Below are 18,567 nucleotides of genomic sequence, written 5' to 3'. Positions count from 1 at the left end.
TTTATCATGCCTAGGTTCTTCTAGTTCTTTGTTATTAGATTCCCCTTGTGTCTTCCACCCCTGTTAAGTCTCCTTTGTCCTTCATGTGTTTCATGTCTGTGTCTTACGTTGTCAAGTTCAGGTTGTCATGTCTGCGTCTTATGTTTCCTGTTTTATTTTGAAGAGGTCTTGTGTTCCTGTGTTCATCGTGTTTAGTTTTACTCTTCCACTGTGACATTGTTATGTTCATGTGTCAGCTGTTCCCCATGTGTTCCCACTTCTCTCATTAGCCTCCTGTGTGTATTTAGTCTGTGCCTTCTCATTCAGTCTTCCCATGCCATGTCCTGCGTTCAGGTTTTCATATATCCTCATCATCATTGCCATGTTTAGAGTTTTGTTTGTTTTTCTGTTTGCCAGGGTTTTTCATAGTTCGTGTTTCCTTTCTAGTTTACCCAGTTTAGGTTATTGCTTAGTTTGCATTGTTTTTGCCCTTTTATTTTGTACTGTTCTGCCTTAATAAACGGCTCATCATCAGTTAAGTTTGAGTTTTAGATGTCTGCACCTGGGTCCACTCTTCACACTCCACGCAGTTTGCCTCGGCAAACTGGGACAGAAAGGCTGCTGTCACTGTTTTTAACAGGCCACAGCGCATCTGTTTTCATTGACAGAGGGCTGCAAGGGATAAGATGAAAATGCCACTGTACACCAATCACTTCTCCTTTATGTATACACTATAGATTAGATAAGTGACACATATATTTGCAAAATAATTTTTTTTGCGCTGTTTCTTGTCTCTGGAGTGGTGTTTAACATAAATTGATCATAAGAAGACATTCCTCTATTTTTTTCCTCTTTTATACTCTGCCTTATGTGGCTCTCATGGATGTAGGACCTTCAGCCCTCTCTGTGTCCTTCCATGCAACCATTCATTCATTTATTTCCTGTCAAAGTCGCATCGATTTGCAGCTTTTTGTTGGCCATTCTGGATTTAACTGCTCACATATTTTTTTTCTATTTATGTTGACTGATATTTAGGACATTTTTCATTAATTTAACATGTTTTTTTGTTTGTTTTCTTTTTAATAATTCCCAAACTTCTTTGGAGCCAATTTAACTGTAAAATTGTTTTTCAGTTCCAGCTCCGAGGAAGCTGCGTTTCAAAGTGCTGAGCTCAAGCAAACTCCTGGTTTCATGGAAGGAGCCCAAAGGAGACTTTGACAGCTATCTGTTTTTCTACAAAAGTACCCCAGGTAGGATTTTTTTTTTTTTTTTTACTGCACACACTCATGCACAAAAGCACATGCACGCGCACCTCTATGCCAAAAAGAAGCGGAGCTTAACTTTGAAATTTTGGAGGAAGGATCCCATTATGACTTGGATTTTCTGTCTGTCAGGAAGGATTATGTAATTTACTTCTTATCAAAGCTCCTTTGAAGGGATTACACTCTTGAGAGATATAGAGGACTCAGAGTTTGTCTTATACCTCGGCCAAGTTTGAGACAAGGGAGAGTTTCTGCTGCGTATGTGCAGCCTGTCAGCACATTTTGAAAATGGGGCTGATAGGTACACAGGACATGATGGAGAGGTTTAGCCCAGGACAGCCAAATGTCAGCACAGGAGTCATTTTTCAGTGTTAAACTGAAACTCACTGAAAGCAGTTACAGCCATAATGGACACGTGGAATTTTCACTTTTATTTGATGCTTGTCATGAGGTGCCTGTCACAGACAGCGGCTATACTTTTGTCTCTTTTTGAGTATGCACAGTGTAATAGAAGTCTAATAGAAATCACCCGAATTACCGCTGATGTGCACCCACGTTTACAGCCATAAATCCTCCTTCACATCACTTCCCTCTTTATTGATATTGTGCTGAATACAGCAGGCAATTCTTCTGCAGCTGATGTAGAAGTGAATAAGAAGGACTGAATAAGCACTCTATAGCATAAAACCTGTTTCTTGCAAACAATACTTTTTGAAAATGCCTCGTCTGAAATTTTTTTTGCCGCTTCCAACAATAGAACTAAAACTCAAATTTATGGCCACTTTTCTTGAAGGGAGGAGTGCAATAGTAGCTCACTGGCATTTAACAAATTCAGCAGGAAATTTAAAAAATGTATATGATGGATAAAGCCTTTGTCAGTTGAAAAATAGCCATGAAAGCCACAGCAGCTGCCATGTTCCTGATGTCCACTCTCTTTGTTCTCTGAATCAAATGAGCTGAACTTTGTGTGAAGAATAAAACCAGATGATTTACTTTTACCTACAAAATTAATATTTTTTCCTTAATGCATGTGTTCTCCTGTAATTTAAACCATTTTTATGGCACTACAAATTGTTTAAAATGTTCTACTTTTACCTTTACCCTGCTTCTTTGTCAGTCAGCTGGTATTTCCTGGATATCTGTTGAATAGCCTGCCTTTTTTCTGTTTGTACATACACATACTCGTGTGATAGTTATTAGACCCAGATGTCCATATTTAATCTTTTAAATCTCAGCGGACATGAAGCCAGACCCAGATGAAAAAAAGCTGAGTTTTTGTAATATTCATGCATCGGTACATAATGTGATTACTGGAAGGTTTGCTTGTTTGCTTTTTGAGCACCAAATAATACAAGTAGTGGTGGAAATCACTGGTATTCACTTACGATACAGATCTCATAATAGTAAAAAAAGTGTAATCATCTTCACATGTGTACACATTCATATTTTAATCACATTCTTATTTGAGTAAACGAGTTTAAATTAGCCCTTTGAAGTGGTACAAAAAATACAGGTAGCCTACCCAGCTGCAAAAGGTGCTTCTACAAATTCTTAAACAATTTCAGAGTAATGTCCCTCAATGTAAAACAACAGCATATACTCCTGTCCAGCTGATGTCTTTTTTCAGGAAACACCTTGCATATTTCAGCAAGACAATGCTAAACCACCAACTACATCTATTACAACAGCATGGCTTCATGGTAGAAGAGTCAGGGTGCTGAACTGGCCTACCTGCAGTCAAGACCTTTAAATAAAAACATTTGGTGCATCATGAAACCAAAAAAACCCCCCAACAACAACAAGGAAGACCCAGGACTGTTGAGCAGCTGGAATCTTATATCAGACAAGAACGGAGCATTTTTACTCCCCCAAAAGTCTAGCAGCTGCGCTCTTCACTTCCCAGGTTTTCACTGACTTTTCTTAAAGGAAGACAGGATACGATACAGTTGTAAACATGGCCCTGTACCAACTTTTCTAGTGTTGGGATTGGGCCATGGGGTGTATTCCTGCCATCAAATTCAAAATGAGCTAATTATGCTTTTTAAAATTTTACAAACTCCTTTTCTGAGTTTAGACATTTGATATTGTCGTAATAAGCTGCAGGACTCAGCTCAGGACAGAAAGAATTAACTAAAAGAGGCAGCTTGCAGTTTCTGTAGATGAGCGGGTAGTCCTGGAGTGTAGTCATAGTACAGTCCCGATCAAAAGTTTAAGGCCACTTGAAAAATGGCAAAAAGAAATCATATTTTACGTGGTTGGATCTTAACAAGGTTCCAAGTAGAGCTTCAACATGCAACAAGAAACAAAAGTTTGGGTCTGTATACAAGCTGATGACCCCATTGGTCAAACAGTGGATTGTGAGCTCCCGCTTTGAAACCTCGGTATGAGCATTTTCACATCATGAAACAACAACCTTACTGTTCTGAAACCAGATGTGATGAGCAAAAGCCCAAGCTGTCGGTGAAAGGACATGTTCTCTGACCATGTGGTTACCTATTACCTATCAATCAGAAGTTATTAGTCTGTGAGCAGTGATACTCTCACATCCCCCTTTCTGATGTTTAGTAGAGGTGGGACAACCAGTTTCAATCCTGATTATTTGGTAATTGATTACTTGGTATCAGGTCAAAAACAAAATGTGCAGTAATGCAGCACACTAACGACCAAAGCACCAGTCAATTTTCTATCGCCCATTTGCTGGGAGTAAGGGCGCCCTCCGTTTGCGAGGTGGCCTGCTGCTTGCGGCACAGGGAGGAGAGGGCGGGGCGGCGGGGGATTCTCTGGCTGGCTGGAGCGGCATCTAATAACCAACTCGCAAAATAAAATAAAATAAAAACAAAACAACAAACACGTAAACACCAGAGATTATGATACAGACTTATAATTTGCACCGATGTTTTTTTGAAATTCTATACGTGAAAAGTGAGCGCGAGAGCCCTCGGTGCGCCTGCTCGCTGCTGAAGACAAAGTAAACTTTATTGTCATCTCCGCTACATACAGTGCAGTATCTAGAGAGATGAGAGAACGAGGCTCCAGTTACAACAGTGCAAGTAAACAAACAATAAATATAAGAAGAGTAAGAAAATATATATACACTTTCAGACCAGGGATAAAGAGATCAATAACAATTTAAAATTTATAATTTACAGTTTGCTGATTTAAAGTCTCACACACAGCCTGTCGAAAGGGGAGAGAGACCTGCTGCTTCCATATAGAGCACATTTCATTCATAATGATGTAAATCCAAGCCCATTATGTATTCATGATTTGAATCCTGGGTTGTGTGAAATCCCAGAAATAAACCTTAGACAAAGCGAATCTGTGAAATAAGGTGTAGGTCTATTAGGTTATCATCCTCGGGTTGGTGGATGGGTGTTCATACTGGAGTGCAAAATTAAAACCAAGATGGACAAGAAAAGTTCAAAGCCATCAGGTGCTCAGTTTAGAAAAAAGAGAAAAGAGGAGGAGGAGAAACGAGCAAAAGATACAGGTAAGCAGATGTGTCATTGGATAATAACAGGTCATTCTGAAACAATCAGAATCAGAATACTTTATTTATCCCTAAGGAAATTATGTGGGTTACAGTTGCTCCAAGAAGAAATGGTAAAAATAGTAACAGTAACAGACCAAACTCCAAACAATACATTATGTTACAGATTGTAATATTAATTAGTCAGTGTCAATTGTTGATTTGTCCTGTTCTCATTATATGATGAATTATGATGGCTGTCCGGTAGCCATTTGCATACTATGCATACTCTCTCTTCATATGTGTGTGTGTATGTTTCTCTGGTGAATTTCAGTATGATTCTGGCAACAGTTTTATGTTAATGTACAATCCTTTATATGTTTTCTGTGTGTGTGTGTGTGTGTGTGTGTGTGTGTGTGTGTGTGTGTCGGGGGGGGGCGCCAGAGGGAGTGTTCGCCCAGGGCACCAAACAGGCTAGGACCGCCACTGCAAACATCTATCTAAAAATAAATTTCACAGAACAAACTAGAAAGATATATGCAAGTAAAGCTTAAATAACATTCAAATGCAGTTTAACTTAGAGATAACAGGCAGAGACAGAAGAGCGCAACCTAAACTATCGAAACCATTTTATTACCTCTTTGTTTATGATTTTTTTATTTAATCCCTCTGTGTTTTACTTTGTGTTTTATGGTCTCTTTTTGGGATGTACTCTTTCTGCACATTTTTGTCACTTTAAAAGGATTTTGTTGGCCAAGAAAGACTGCAGCAGTGTGTGTGCTGCCTGATGGTTGTACCAGTACTTATGTTAAGTAGATTACCATGAGCTCCTAGCCAACTTTCTAACGCTGAATATTTAGAAAGTAACATAAAGCACAATTTATTTGCCATAATCTTCAAAAATCTGCTTAATTACACTCGATAATGATAGATGATGATTTTAATGAGTTTTCCACGGCTGATGTACTTCACTTCAAACAAATCACTTTGTGCTGTGAGAATTTGTGAGACTTGCAATGACTTTAAAGGATTAATTCAACATTTTGGAGAAAAACACCTTTTTACTTTGCATAAGAGCATTAAATTAAAGGATCAATATCACTCGGGCACTGAGAATTGATCCAGGGCCTGAACATAAAAACTGAAAGCAGGTCCAAACTGTTAGCCTGGCTCAGTCTAACATTCTTCTCTAAAACTCACTACGTGGGATGATCTGTCTCACTGGGTTACAAGAAGAAATCTAAAAATGAGAATGTATGGTTTTATGGAGGGGATGTGTGCTGTAACTAATCCACAGAGATGCTGCATGTGTATGAAGCCCGGGATCAATGACAGAAATAGCTGCAACTTGTAATGCCTAATAAGATGACAGTTAGTAGGGTTATTGTCTTTTTGTAAAAATAAAAATGAAGATGTTTTGATTGCTGGGGTTACTGAGATGCTAAACTAAAGAGGATCTTTGATCCATCGCTGTTCCCATTTAATAAGTCAGTCATTGAGGTGATCTGTGAAGGCGAAGGACTAAAAAGAAACTTTAGGAGGAGGCTCTGAGAAAAATAAGACATGAACAGTCAGTTTTCATATATAGACCAAGTCAAAGCCTTAGACTTGAGCCCTGTTGTTTGGTTGATTAATAGTAGTTTGGTTCGCGTGCACGGGCCGAGCCTCCAGTTTGTGGAGTTGATCAATGCAGTTGCCTCACCTGATCTTCAGTTGCCTTCAGAAGGATTTATCTCCTTTTTCCCAGAGGTGTCATTAGTCAGCACCCCGCAGGGACGGGCGACAGAAGAGCTGAGGAAGTGCATGCACGGACACGTACTCCCCCTCTCTCTCTCTCTCTCTCTCTCTCTCTCTCTCTCTCTCTCTCTCTCTCACACACACACACACACACACACACACACACACACACACACACACACACACACACACACACACCTTACTGATGGCTGATTGATTGCTGGGTCAAAATTAATGTGAGGAGATAATACGACCTGTTGGCCTGATGAGGATTAACGGTTGAGGAGAGGACATGTGCGCGCACACACACACACACACACACACACACACACACACACACACACACACACACACACACACACACGCACAGAGGACGGTGAGGATCAACTCTTTATTTCTGGGGCATCTGAAACTAACTCAAACCTTGATTCTGTGTCGAGAACACTAACCGTAGCGACGAAATTAAAAACGAAACAGAACTTATGCCACAGTCACACTGGGAAGAACAGAGGTTGGAGACCTGCAGCACGGCTTTGTGCAATGAATATGTGATCTTGTTGTTTTTTTGAAATGGTTACTCTGAAGATGGGGATCAGGTCTGTGACCACTCACAGTCAGGTGCCATCTTAAAAGCAAGATGATTCAAGATGGTGATAAAATAGCAAGAAGATGGAGCCGCCCTGCTATCAGTCTGTGATCGAATGGGCTCACGCTGGAAGTTACATGTAATCATTTTGATATAAAGTTAATTCAACTGTGACGAGCTGGTGAAAATCGGAGTGGATTTTTCTTCTGTTGGAAATCTGCAGTCTATATACACAGAAATAAACATTAAACAGAAATTCACAAGGTTCAGACTTACTTCAGACTTTGCAGCATGCTGGCAATCAGTGTGGATTTATAAATTAAATGCCAGTTACCTGCAAAACTTCACCAACGACCAACTAATTAAAAGCAGAATGTGAAAAAATTGGGGGGGACATGCAAAAATTGGGCAACTAGTCACAAAGAGGTTGCTGTTCTATTTTTACTGGGCAATAAAGATTTAGTGCTTAATTTTATCCTGCCTTCAGTGTTAGAGCGGAGTATTAGTCAGTAACTGTGCTTCATCTGCTGGTGTCTTATGGCTACATGCACTAAAGTGTTGCACCAGTGCAAACAAACTGCTGCTGCTATTTACAAAGAGAGCAAAGCGACAAGAACGTGTGTAAGAGGTGGGAACTCGGGAATGTCTGGGACTGACCCGGTTTCATGTGTATTTCTGCGAGTTCCTTTCTAAAGGTGCAAAATATTGTGGAGGGAGGAGAATAGCACACAAACCAATTTACTAATGTTTGTGATACACAACTTATTGCTTATTGTCCTGATATTTAATGCATCAAAAACATGTTCTTTATTTTTTCGCTTGATATTCAAATGAACCAACAACATCTGTGCTTAGAAAACTACACAACTTAAAACTTGCAATTCACCCATGAGTGGGATTCAGGGATCGCCAAATTTACCAATCTGGCACTTAGAGTACTGATGTTTGTCTACCAGAGACTCAAATACATGAATTAAAGTCTCTGAGTCGAACACTCACCACTCCACTTCTTTGTCTTCTTCCCTTTCTCTGTCAGGTGGTCAGCAGAGGGAGATCATAGTATCTAAATCAGACACCAGCGTGTTGATAACAGACTACAGTCCTTCTAAAGTCTACACTTTCAGTGTTATCGCAGTCAGCGGCAACAAGCAGAGCAGACCACTTCAGGGCAGATTTAAAGGTTGGTTCATCTTGTACTCCTGCTTTATATTCTCCCAAATCTTTTCTGCCTTTCTCCTGATGACTAGTCTCCTCTTAGTGTTTTTCCTACCCTCTGCTAAACCTTACTCTGTTATGCGACTCACTCCTATTTCATCTTCTTATCCATCATTTCAGTTTTCTCTACTTTTATCCTGTCTCGACTTCTTCTCTTTCCCCTCCTCTCATTTCCTTTCCTCTTTTCTGCGTATTACCTCTCATCGTCTTTCCTCACCCTCTTCCTCCTCCTCATGTAGCCCTTTCTCTTATTGTTACTCAGCTTTGATCTGTTGCGTTACACTCTGTTTTTTCCTCTGCCGTGTCCTCGCCTGTGTCTATTCTTGAGTAATGTACTACTTGGTTTGGGATATTTTATTACACTATAATGAAGGAGACCCAGATAGAAAGAAACTTTCTGAAATAACTGTTTTTAAAATAATTTAAAATTATGAATTCGTTATATTCTGCAGGTGAAAGAAATGAGAGTGACAAGACTGAGTCCCAGAGGTTCACCGATTCAGCTGCTCCTCCGAGGAACGCCAACGAGATCTCTGGAGGTAGGACAAATGCACTGTTTCCAGGAGATGAGACGATATGCAGAGTTGTCCTCACATGAAACATATAAATAAAACGACTCGCGCTGATGAATTGGACTCTGCTTAAAGAGTCTCCCAGTCAGTTTCCATAGCGATGTTTGGATGAAGGATAAACAGCCACCGGGGCAGTTACATAGATCAGAAGGCCAAAAAAGTATGAGTCAGCGTGTCTGTCCGTGTTTCCCTGCATGAAGAGTTTTTATCCAACAGGTTAACAGTGAAGTTTTTTGAGATGAGATGCCAAAATCATCTTTGCCTGACTGGCAAATCATTTGTGGCTGTGATTTTTTTTGGGTATTTATTTATTATTATTATTTCAGCATAACTCCTAAAGTTAGGCAAGTGACCAACAATGTTCGCTTGTGTCTGTGTGGCTGCCTGCTAACTTGAGTTCCCGCTCCCATGCAAGATGTCTGGATTCATGCGTGTTTATTCTTAAAACCGAGATGTTCTTTCAGCTGGCAGCATGGATGTCCTCATATTAAAATGCGTAATGGTTCAACCTTCTTCCTATGCAATGTAAAAGAAGACAGGGATGCATTTGTTTTCTTTATTGAGCGTATACTTGCATAGCAACTGTCCCCTGTCTGCTGATTTCTTTCCCATAACAGTGAATTCAGCTGGAAATCTCTGGCTATAGATAATTGATTGTTGCAATTCAGTTTTCCGTGTGTGCTCGTGTAAGAAAGACGAGCCCGGTAATGTGAAGACATGAACGGTGTCAGATTTGAAACACTGTAACTGCTGCTGGTGCAATAGTTTTTTGACTTTCTCTAACGTTTTCATCACAGTTTTGTAGCCTGAAGTGTACACAAAGACAGACAGTCATTATTCAGTGGAGCCGTACTTATTATTTAAGCATACTTGCTTCAGGCTGGCTTATTGTTCGGTTTTTGTGCTGGTGATCATTTATCACAGGGCCCTAAAAGATTGAGGTTGTTTAGAAATATAAGTGTGGTTATATAGTATAGTTTAGGCGTCCAGTTTCCATTAAACTGTACAGTGTGTCATCATATTTATTGACTATAGTACATATATATTATTTAGGCAATTTACCGTGTAACTGTGTATGTGCATTTCATAGTTGCTGTTGGAGCAAGAGACCGACATGCACTCTCCAGGAGAGAATCACTGAGCAATTCATATCCATGAATACTTAATAAATTGGCTCTTGGGTGGAAAACACACTGATAGTAAATCACAGGTTTCATATTGAATGCAATCTCTAGTGGCACTTAAAGTGTCTTATTATAGTATATTAACCTGTACAGCGAGCGGTGGAAGAGTGATGAATTCACCATAAATAATGTTTGATTGTCACATCTATATATTTCTATAGTAATATGAAAATGAGATGTATTTACATTTTTCTCATGTTACGTTTTCATTTTTGGTAAATTGCTTTTCTGTCTGCTATATCTGGCAAATAGAATTTAAACAACAACTAAAATGACAGCAACGGTATATGTCAGCAGAGACTGAGGTTGTAGCTGTTTCTATAGAAAACAAATCTAATCGAAACGGAGCATCAGAATAGGGAAGAGAGGTGATTTAAGCGATTTTGAACATGGCATTGATGTTGGTTTTCTGGTCTGAATACTTCAGAAAATGCTGATCTTCTGGGATTTGCCCACACATCCTTCTCTAGGATCAAAACGGGAGAAGGCAACGGCAGTTCTCTGGATGAAAATATGTTGTTGATGCCAGAGGTCAGAAGAGAAAGGTCAGGCTGCTTTGAGATAATAGGAAGGCAACAGTAACTCAAATATAACCACTCATTCACTAGCAATACGTAACTGATACTAGCAATACGTAACTAGTATCAGGCTGAGTTTCCCAAAAATACTCTATGTGAGCTTGCGTGGTGAATTTGCCTGCAGTCAACCCAAACCACACATGCACACACACAGGTTTAGATCTTTGATGTTATTCCTCTTTGTTTCTCTCGTGCTGTCCTCCCCCTCCGCTCCTCTTCTCCTTCCTATCGGTAGGCAAATTAGAAAGCTTACTTCAGTTTGCTGTTATCAGAACCACTCGCCCTCCACTAGAGGTGACCTTGATTGGTGTTCTGCCTTCTACCTGTTGGGGATTATAATAATATCCTGCTGTGCTTCAGTCGTATTTGTGAAAGTGTGTGTTGGTGTTTGCATCTTTGTGTACTGTAGTGATGATAATGGGTAACTGTGGATGAATAAAGGAGGCCCTTTTATGTACCGTAACACGTAACGGTGTCTTTCTTTTCCTCTCTATCAGGCTCAGTGTGTGTGTGTGTGTGTCTTCTACTGTCCTCGATCGTGATAATAACAATGAAATATCAAGCTCCAAAGAGATGGCGCTGCACGATGCATTAGAAAGTGTGTTTCTGTGTGTGTGCAGCACTTTGTTCCAGAGTAGTAATCAGTTTGCTTCCTGTTAGGGTGGGTTGTTTACAAAAACTTTTATTAAGAGCTCGCACATAATCCCATCTCTACATCCCGAATGTATGTGTTCCAGACATCAGACAGGTTGGTTATTTCTTTGCACTCGAGCCAGCTGTGTGTACAATTTATGAGTGTGTGTTGCATTTAAGCTTGATGTTTAGTAAATACGTCAGACACTGTTAAGCATCTCTACTTGGAAAACCAAGTTGGACAGTATGACAAGTACCACAACAACTCTTTTTGTGAACATTATTACGACGATGCATTGAAGTTGGGCAGCAGAGCTACTTCGGCCAACCTAAAAATGTACAAACGACTTAACCATATCTTGCAGACTGTAAGCACAGGCTCCTCTGCACTAAATACAGACTTTGTTCTTTCCAGGAGCTTTGAATGAAACAAATTTTCTGTCTGCTCTTGGGGTGTTGTTGACTGTCTCTGGCTCTGAGCAACAGCAGAAGCTTTTCAAGGAGATTTTACCTTGGTTTGTACCTCGGTTTGTAGTTTGGAGTCTGTCCATGTCAGTCATTTGTAGGCCTGCACCCCTTAAAAGCTGATGACTCAGATCATTGGTCAGGGACTTAAAGCCTTTTTTTTCCTACAGCCTCTAAATCAACCCACTGGATTCTGCTACTCGCTGCTGGAAGATGTGAAGAGATTTTGTTTTCTCCTTGAATATCCGTTTCTAAGTTGAAGACTCTTTTATATTCACATTTGTCTCTGGAATACAGTTCTCTAAGAAATCTTTGTTGTGAATCTCCTTGTGTTAACATAAGGATGGATTCGCTAGAAACGAGATGAGGGAAAAAAGGACAGATGAGGTACAACAGCAGCTCATAAAGTCTATAAATTATTCCAAAGCTAATGACACTGAATGAAAAAAACATATTCAGCTCCTTGTCAGCAGGAGCTGCAAACGGAGTTTGTCAGACATTTAGTTTCCACTTGTATCGGACAGTTTCATCTTTGCCAGCAAAAAAAAAGAGGAAAAAACACTGAAAAACAGTCTGCATACTTGATTGTTCATATTTTATTCCCACAGTCCAAAGTGTCAAAACACCAACATATGCTTTTTTTTCCATTTTTAACTTGGACTAAGAGGCAGAGCAAATAGTGTGTAATGCTATTATCCATTGAGACCGAATGACATCAGTTCAAAAGGTTGCCATGTTTGTGTGCTTGATTCGATGCCGCCACTGAAAAAAAGTCTGAGTTCATTTCAGCAGCTTCTCTCCCAGAAGAAGCACAGCTTTTATCATTCTTCCCTCTAAATGACACAGACAATTTAACTTGGAAATCCTTTGCAATATTTCTTCTCTAATTAGTGTTTTTAGGGCATCCGGTGAGTGTTAATTATGTAGAATGTCACTGTGGGGCCGCACACTCTCCTACAAATAGGGGAGGGTTGTGTCAGGAAGGGCATCCAGCGTAAAATATTTGCCACATCAAACATGCGGATCATAAGGAACATGATTTCTATACCAGATTGGTCAGTGCCTGGATCAACAACAACCGCCTCAGGTGCTGCTGGTCAGCACCTGAGCTGGAAACTGCTACTGTTAGCCAAAGACAAAGGAAGAGGAGAGGAGGAAGGCATGTTAGGAGGCAGTGAAAGAGAAGGATACAGATGCTACACATAGGATGGAGGTACATGATCCTCTGTGGCCACCCCTAAAGAGACCAGTAATACAAACACCTATGAAATGAGGCTGAAGACTTGAGCTCCTAACACAAATGAGAGGACGAGTTAAAAGCTATACAGATTCTGCCTCCATTGTTTTTTACATGAACTGATTGCTGTGGATGATGGTTTCTTCCAAAATAAAGTCGCATGGAATCCAGCAGCCAGCAATAATAAATATTTGAGTGCTTTTTTAGCTTAAAAAAAGCTCAAACAAATCCATTAGTTGTCCCCTGACAACTACTACAAGACAGTAATGTGTTTTCTGTGGAAATTTGCACTAAATGTTTCTTTAAAAATAATAACTATAATTTAGACAGCTGGAGAATATTAGACCATAGACATCTGTGTGTCTGTGTATGAGTGTGTGCATGTGTCTAGGTATGTCCATGACTATATTTTTTACCGATTTAGCTCAGTAGCCTGTTAGAAGATGTAAAAACAGATGTTTGCCACTCTGAAGAACATAAAGATTCAGAAGACAGTGTAACTATGAGTAAGTACGAGTGTCTTTTAATCTTTATTGAAATCTTAACCCTGTAATGTCAAATTAACCACAGTGATTTAAAAATAAATAGGAAAAAAAAAACAGTTTGTAGAAAAAAGCAAATTTATCTCTTTTGGCAATAATGTTGCAGAAGACAGACAGCCCTCCTCCTGCAGCTCTCCCCTCTTTATTTCTAATCCCACCCACCAGAGTTTTTATGGATCATCCGACCAACGATTGCTCAGAGTGAGAGTCAGTTTAACTCATTTCTACATATTATAGCGATCACTTTCTGTTTTCATATCGATGTAACTGTTCCTGTTCTGAGTTGTCAGCGTTACTAACGGTGCTGATGCCTTTCAGACCTTTTCAACTGATCTCATATTATTACCGGTCTGCTCGTTAAACGCTTGAGTGGATTTCGTACATGAAGCAATCGGAGTGAAAATCATTGAACAGTAATGGGTAAAAGCATCTTCGTTCCTCCACGCTAACGGCGCCTTCTTCAATAGATATTAGCTGACAGGATGTGAGTGGAGTGTTGCCTTCCTCCCTCCCTGACTGAGGCCTGGATCCAGTGCTCACACACACACAGACAACCCAAGGGACAGATGCAGTTAAAGTTGAACTCGAGGCCAATGAGATTCTGTTGACATTCACCACACTGCTAGTGTGAGACAGAGAGTCCTCTGGTATCCATCATCTCTACAGAGGGTAACAAACACACACCTGAGGAGTGAGGTTTCTATATTTACAGCCAACCTTAATTTGTCACATTAATACGTATTTCAACTCTGACACCACGTTTAGCTCCGTGTGTGCACGTCTCTATATCTTTTGCTCTGCTAATTTCTAGCTTTAGGATTCATTTAGCCTCTCTATCTCTCTGCGTCTGTGTCCACTGCTTTTTTATTGCCCTATTAGCTTCCTGAATTACTACTTATAGACTTCCACAGACTTTGTGTATTTCTCTCTCCTTTAAAAAAAACAAAAACATTCCTAGCCTTCTTCTTTCATTTAGTCAGTCTGTGCAATGCTCACTGGACACACAAGATGTCAACTGTTTGTGGCCAGAGAGATGTGTCACCCTAATGGAGTGACACATCCAGAGAGATTAAGGGAAGAGGCCCAAACCAACACCACAGATTAGAGGCAAATACAGGGAAGGCATGCAGCCCGTTCAAGCACGTGCAGGCCACAAAATAACTAATAGGGAATCCTATCATTTCCTTTGAAGTCCTCTTAACATTACATCACTTCTTTCCATTTGAGAGCAAAATGAACCAAATATGTATGTCATGGTGAGAGCGTGAAAGGCTCCAAGAAATTTAAAATGGATGTTGTAGACGTGATGTGAAAGTAATGATGTGACGAATGTGAAACGCGGTTTTATTGCAAACTGGTGTGGCACATGAAGGGCTAAGAAAGGATGGGACTGAAGAGAAGTATTTAGGGGAAAACATATACGAATAAACCACACAGGGAGCTCAGGTAAACGTCCTGCAGAAATACACGTTTCATCTCTGTCTGCTCTCACTTCTTGTATCATTACAAGAGCTGCTTTACTCTTTACTTTGGATGTTTTCCAACTACTAGATTATTCCTGCTGAAAGAGGACTAAAGAAATGTCATCTTCAAATATGCTGGATGTGCTCGGAGATGCGTGAGCAGGCCTGCACACAGTGTGTGTGTGTGTGTGTGTGTGTGTGTGTGTGTGTGTGTGTGTGGTCTTGTGACATAGACAGATTTTTGTCCTCCATTAACAGCAGACGTTCATGGGTGAATTGAGCTATTTGTATGATACTTGGTTAACAAGTGTGTGTGTGTGTGTGTGTGTGTGTGTGCTAATGGCACTTTAGTCATTAGTAGCAAGGACTTCTTAAGTGCAGAGGTCAATTAGAATAATTAGAGCCCACTTCCTCACAGATTCCACTGCTATAACTTCTCTTCACTCTGTCTTCATTGTGTTCTGTGGATGTGGGGTGAGCTATGACATTTTGTCTTTGCCTGTTTCTGCTGAAATACTCCGTCCTCTGCAGGTGCAATTAAAGCAGACCTGAGCTAACAGTGTTTTTAAATAGGGTGAAAATGATGCAACATCACATATTTTTACATAAACCTTAAGTTTTATATGGCATTCAATAAGTGAAATGGGGCAAGGTTATTACCTACTTAATATGGTACCATGGCTCTAACAACAAGGACATTGTCATTGTCCTTGGTGTTAGAGCCATGGTTTTGAGTCATTATTACTACATTTCTGTTCAGTCCTTGGTGGCTTGTTTCAAGTTCGGATTGCATGCTTGGTATTGCTTTTACTCTTTTGTACCCTCGGTTTCAGTTACAGTTAACACTGGTTCTTTTTCATATTCCTGTTAAATCTGCACTTTTATGTATTTACTTTCATGCTCCGCGTTTAGTTACTTCCAAGTGCCGTTACTTTTACAACTGTCGTACTTCGAGACCTCCTGCCTTCTTTCCGCTATTCTCACATGCCCTCCTTTCCTTATAATATATCGCTCTTTGTCCTTTGCAGCTGATAAAGCACATGAGACCTGTTGATTCAAGTACAGAGTTAGAAAACTGTTTTATTATGGTATACAGGCAGAGCTATAGCTATGTTTTGAATACATTTCCATGATTTTCCAGTGCCTCATAAATGGGTAAGCTGCAGTAAGGTGTCTTTCCAGAGTTTACTGGCCCATTTCCCTTCCCTTAAGTTGATGAATGTATACATTTATCACACTGTAATTTATGCCTGACTAAGACAAACTAAAAGATAGAATAAGAGGAGTGGGGAGTGGGTGGGATGGCAGGCTATGCCTCTGACCAAATTAATATTTAAGCTGGTGTTTTATTGAATGGCAACAAAAATGCCTTCTTTCAGTGCAACACCCATGTCTAGAGATCTTAATGTGCATGGAGTTAAAATATAACCAGATATGATAAGAGAGTGCTATCAATGCAGAGACACACATATGTAGTTCAATAAATGTTTATATAGACATAAAGTAGAAAGAAAAGACCAAGGATAGACAAACAAGCACAAGTAGAGGAATGAGTGAGAAAGGTATAGAGAGAAAGTTTGTAGGCCATGTGCTGCTTTCCGCATACATCCAGTGTCTGTTCTGTCATTGCGTCTGTGTATTCAGTGAAGAGGTACAGAACAAGACAGTGGATTAAAGATCAAGAGGACAAGCAGCGAAAGGTCTCTGGTGGAACGACACAAGCCTTTCTGAAAACAGCTGTTGGATTTACACCTTAAAACCCAGTGGAGCTCAGTGCTTACGCTCACACAGGCCTATGGGTCTCACAGATGAATGTGAATGCGTGTGCCTTCCTGAGTGACACTGAAGGCCACTGAGCAAACGACAGGTGTATCAGTCTGTTGCGTGTCTCTCGTCTGAATAAACAGGCAAACAAAGAAAATCTTTTTCTGAGCTCTTGTGTACCATCATTTTTTTGTAAGAGAGAAAAAGAGAAAGCCTGTTCTGGGCAGGAAACCGCTCTATGGGGCAGCGCTCAAGCCTTTCCGAGCATTGAATATGAAGTTGTGAAGGGCATTTTGACTAGAGACCGGCCCACCAAAAATGTGACGTCATTCAGGGGTAAAACCGCAAAGGATTCTGGGAACTTGTGGCAAGAGGTACTAGCGCATGCAGGCTTTAAATTGAACTCAGTTACACAGCGATAAAAAGAAACACAAAAAATGGCAAGAAGCTGTTGTATTATTAACTGCAATAGCCGGTGTTGTGCCAAAAAGTAATTGTCTGCCAAAAACTGATTGCTCGTATTTAAATTGCTATAAGTAACTTGTTGGGAAACATATGTCAAATGCATCCCTCATGGATGACATAAAGTCATCTCTCCATCTCTCTCTCCTGCTCTTTTATTTCTCTCTCTTGCTCCATCTCTCTGCTGCTCTTCTGTCTCCTCTGTCACAGACTTCTCCACTTTTGATGATAAATCAGCCTGGTGCAGCATGTAAGGATTGGCACAATTTGTTAAGATTTTGAGGAGTTTGAGAAACTAACCTTAAGCATAAAATAAAATTTACTATCAGTAACTTCATAGCACCCGCCCAGCAGTATATAAACTCCGTCATGCTAGCTAGTACGCAGTACCAGTTATTCTAAGCGACTGTAAAAAGTCAGCACAACGAAAACAAACTACAACTAAACTTGGTTTATATCTGACACAGATAGACAGCAGGTCATAACTTCTTACCTGAAGTTCAGTTCCTCTGCCACTATGACCGGCGGCCGCCTCGGGTCTCTCCTCCTCTTGCCTCCCCTTTCCCTTATCCACCTGCTGGCCTCCACCACTTGCTGATGTTGCTAAATCTGTGGAAGCTATGCCATAGCTACCGCCAAACAATTCAGTTATTTTTACACATTTGGCAGCGTCTGCCTGAAGGGCTTGTTTCTTTTTGGCCCTAATTTTTTCTGCACCTCCTTTTCTTTTTTTGTTCTTCATTTTCTTTAGTTGTCTATAAGATTGCTAAACAAGGGGGAGGGTGCATCCGACCTCCTCGGCTGTAATTGGTCCAGCCCAGAGTGGATCATGACCAATTGGCCAATCCAACACCTTTCATTATTTAAACCCTTCCAAAAAAAAAAAAAAAAAAAAATATCGATCGGCCCATAAAAACAAAAAATCGCCAGCGGCCCACCGGGCAAATGCCCGGTATGCCCGATGGCCAGTCCAGCTATGGTGGTGCAGCAGGCTCGAGGGGCAGTGCCAGGGAGGCTGGCAGGGCAGCAGCTTCTCATCCTGTAATCATGCTCTCACCCCTTTTTTTTAGTGGAGTCACCTGGGAGGCTTTCTGGTTGTGGACGAAACAACTGTGCCGAAATGAAACTTATTGCAAATAAAAAACATCACAAACACACTGAATAGTGCGAGTCGTGACTGGGGTTCATGGTTATTTCAAACATTGTTTACAAAGTTAGGATGGTCAAAAACACAAATATCTACAAATGCAAAGTTACTATTTTATATTGCCAGAAATATTTGCTCGTCTGCCTTCACAAACATATGAATTTGAGTGACATCCTGTTCTTAATCCATTGGGTTTAATACGATGTCGGCCCACCCTTTGCAGTTATAACAGCTTCAGCTCTTCTGGGAAGGTTTTCCACAAGGTTTAGGAG

At 40.4% G+C, this 18,567-nt stretch overlaps 1 protein-coding gene across 4 annotated transcripts in view; it reads left to right on the top strand.

Moving 5' to 3' along the window:
* Positions 1 to 18,567, top strand: part of col14a1a (collagen, type XIV, alpha 1a) — a 161,131-nt gene that overhangs the window by 16,167 nt on the left and 126,397 nt on the right. For all 4 annotated transcript variants that reach the window (XM_085291188.1, XM_085291185.1, XM_085291187.1 and 1 more), the window contains 3 exons: positions 1,113 to 1,229; positions 8,070 to 8,213; positions 8,701 to 8,787. In XM_085291188.1, the coding sequence (XP_085147314.1) occupies positions 1,113 to 1,229; positions 8,070 to 8,213; positions 8,701 to 8,787 (348 nt within the window). The remainder of the gene's footprint in view (positions 1 to 1,112; positions 1,230 to 8,069; positions 8,214 to 8,700; positions 8,788 to 18,567) is intronic.

This window comes from Mchenga conophoros, linkage group LG11 (assembly GCF_057382185.1).
Source record: "Mchenga conophoros isolate Kocher_MC1m ecotype Shallow Benthic linkage group LG11, M_conophoros_male_GT1.1, whole genome shotgun sequence".
Classification (NCBI taxonomy): Eukaryota; Metazoa; Chordata; class Actinopteri; order Cichliformes; family Cichlidae; genus Mchenga; species Mchenga conophoros.
This window is presented reverse-complemented; position numbering and strand designations above follow the sequence as displayed.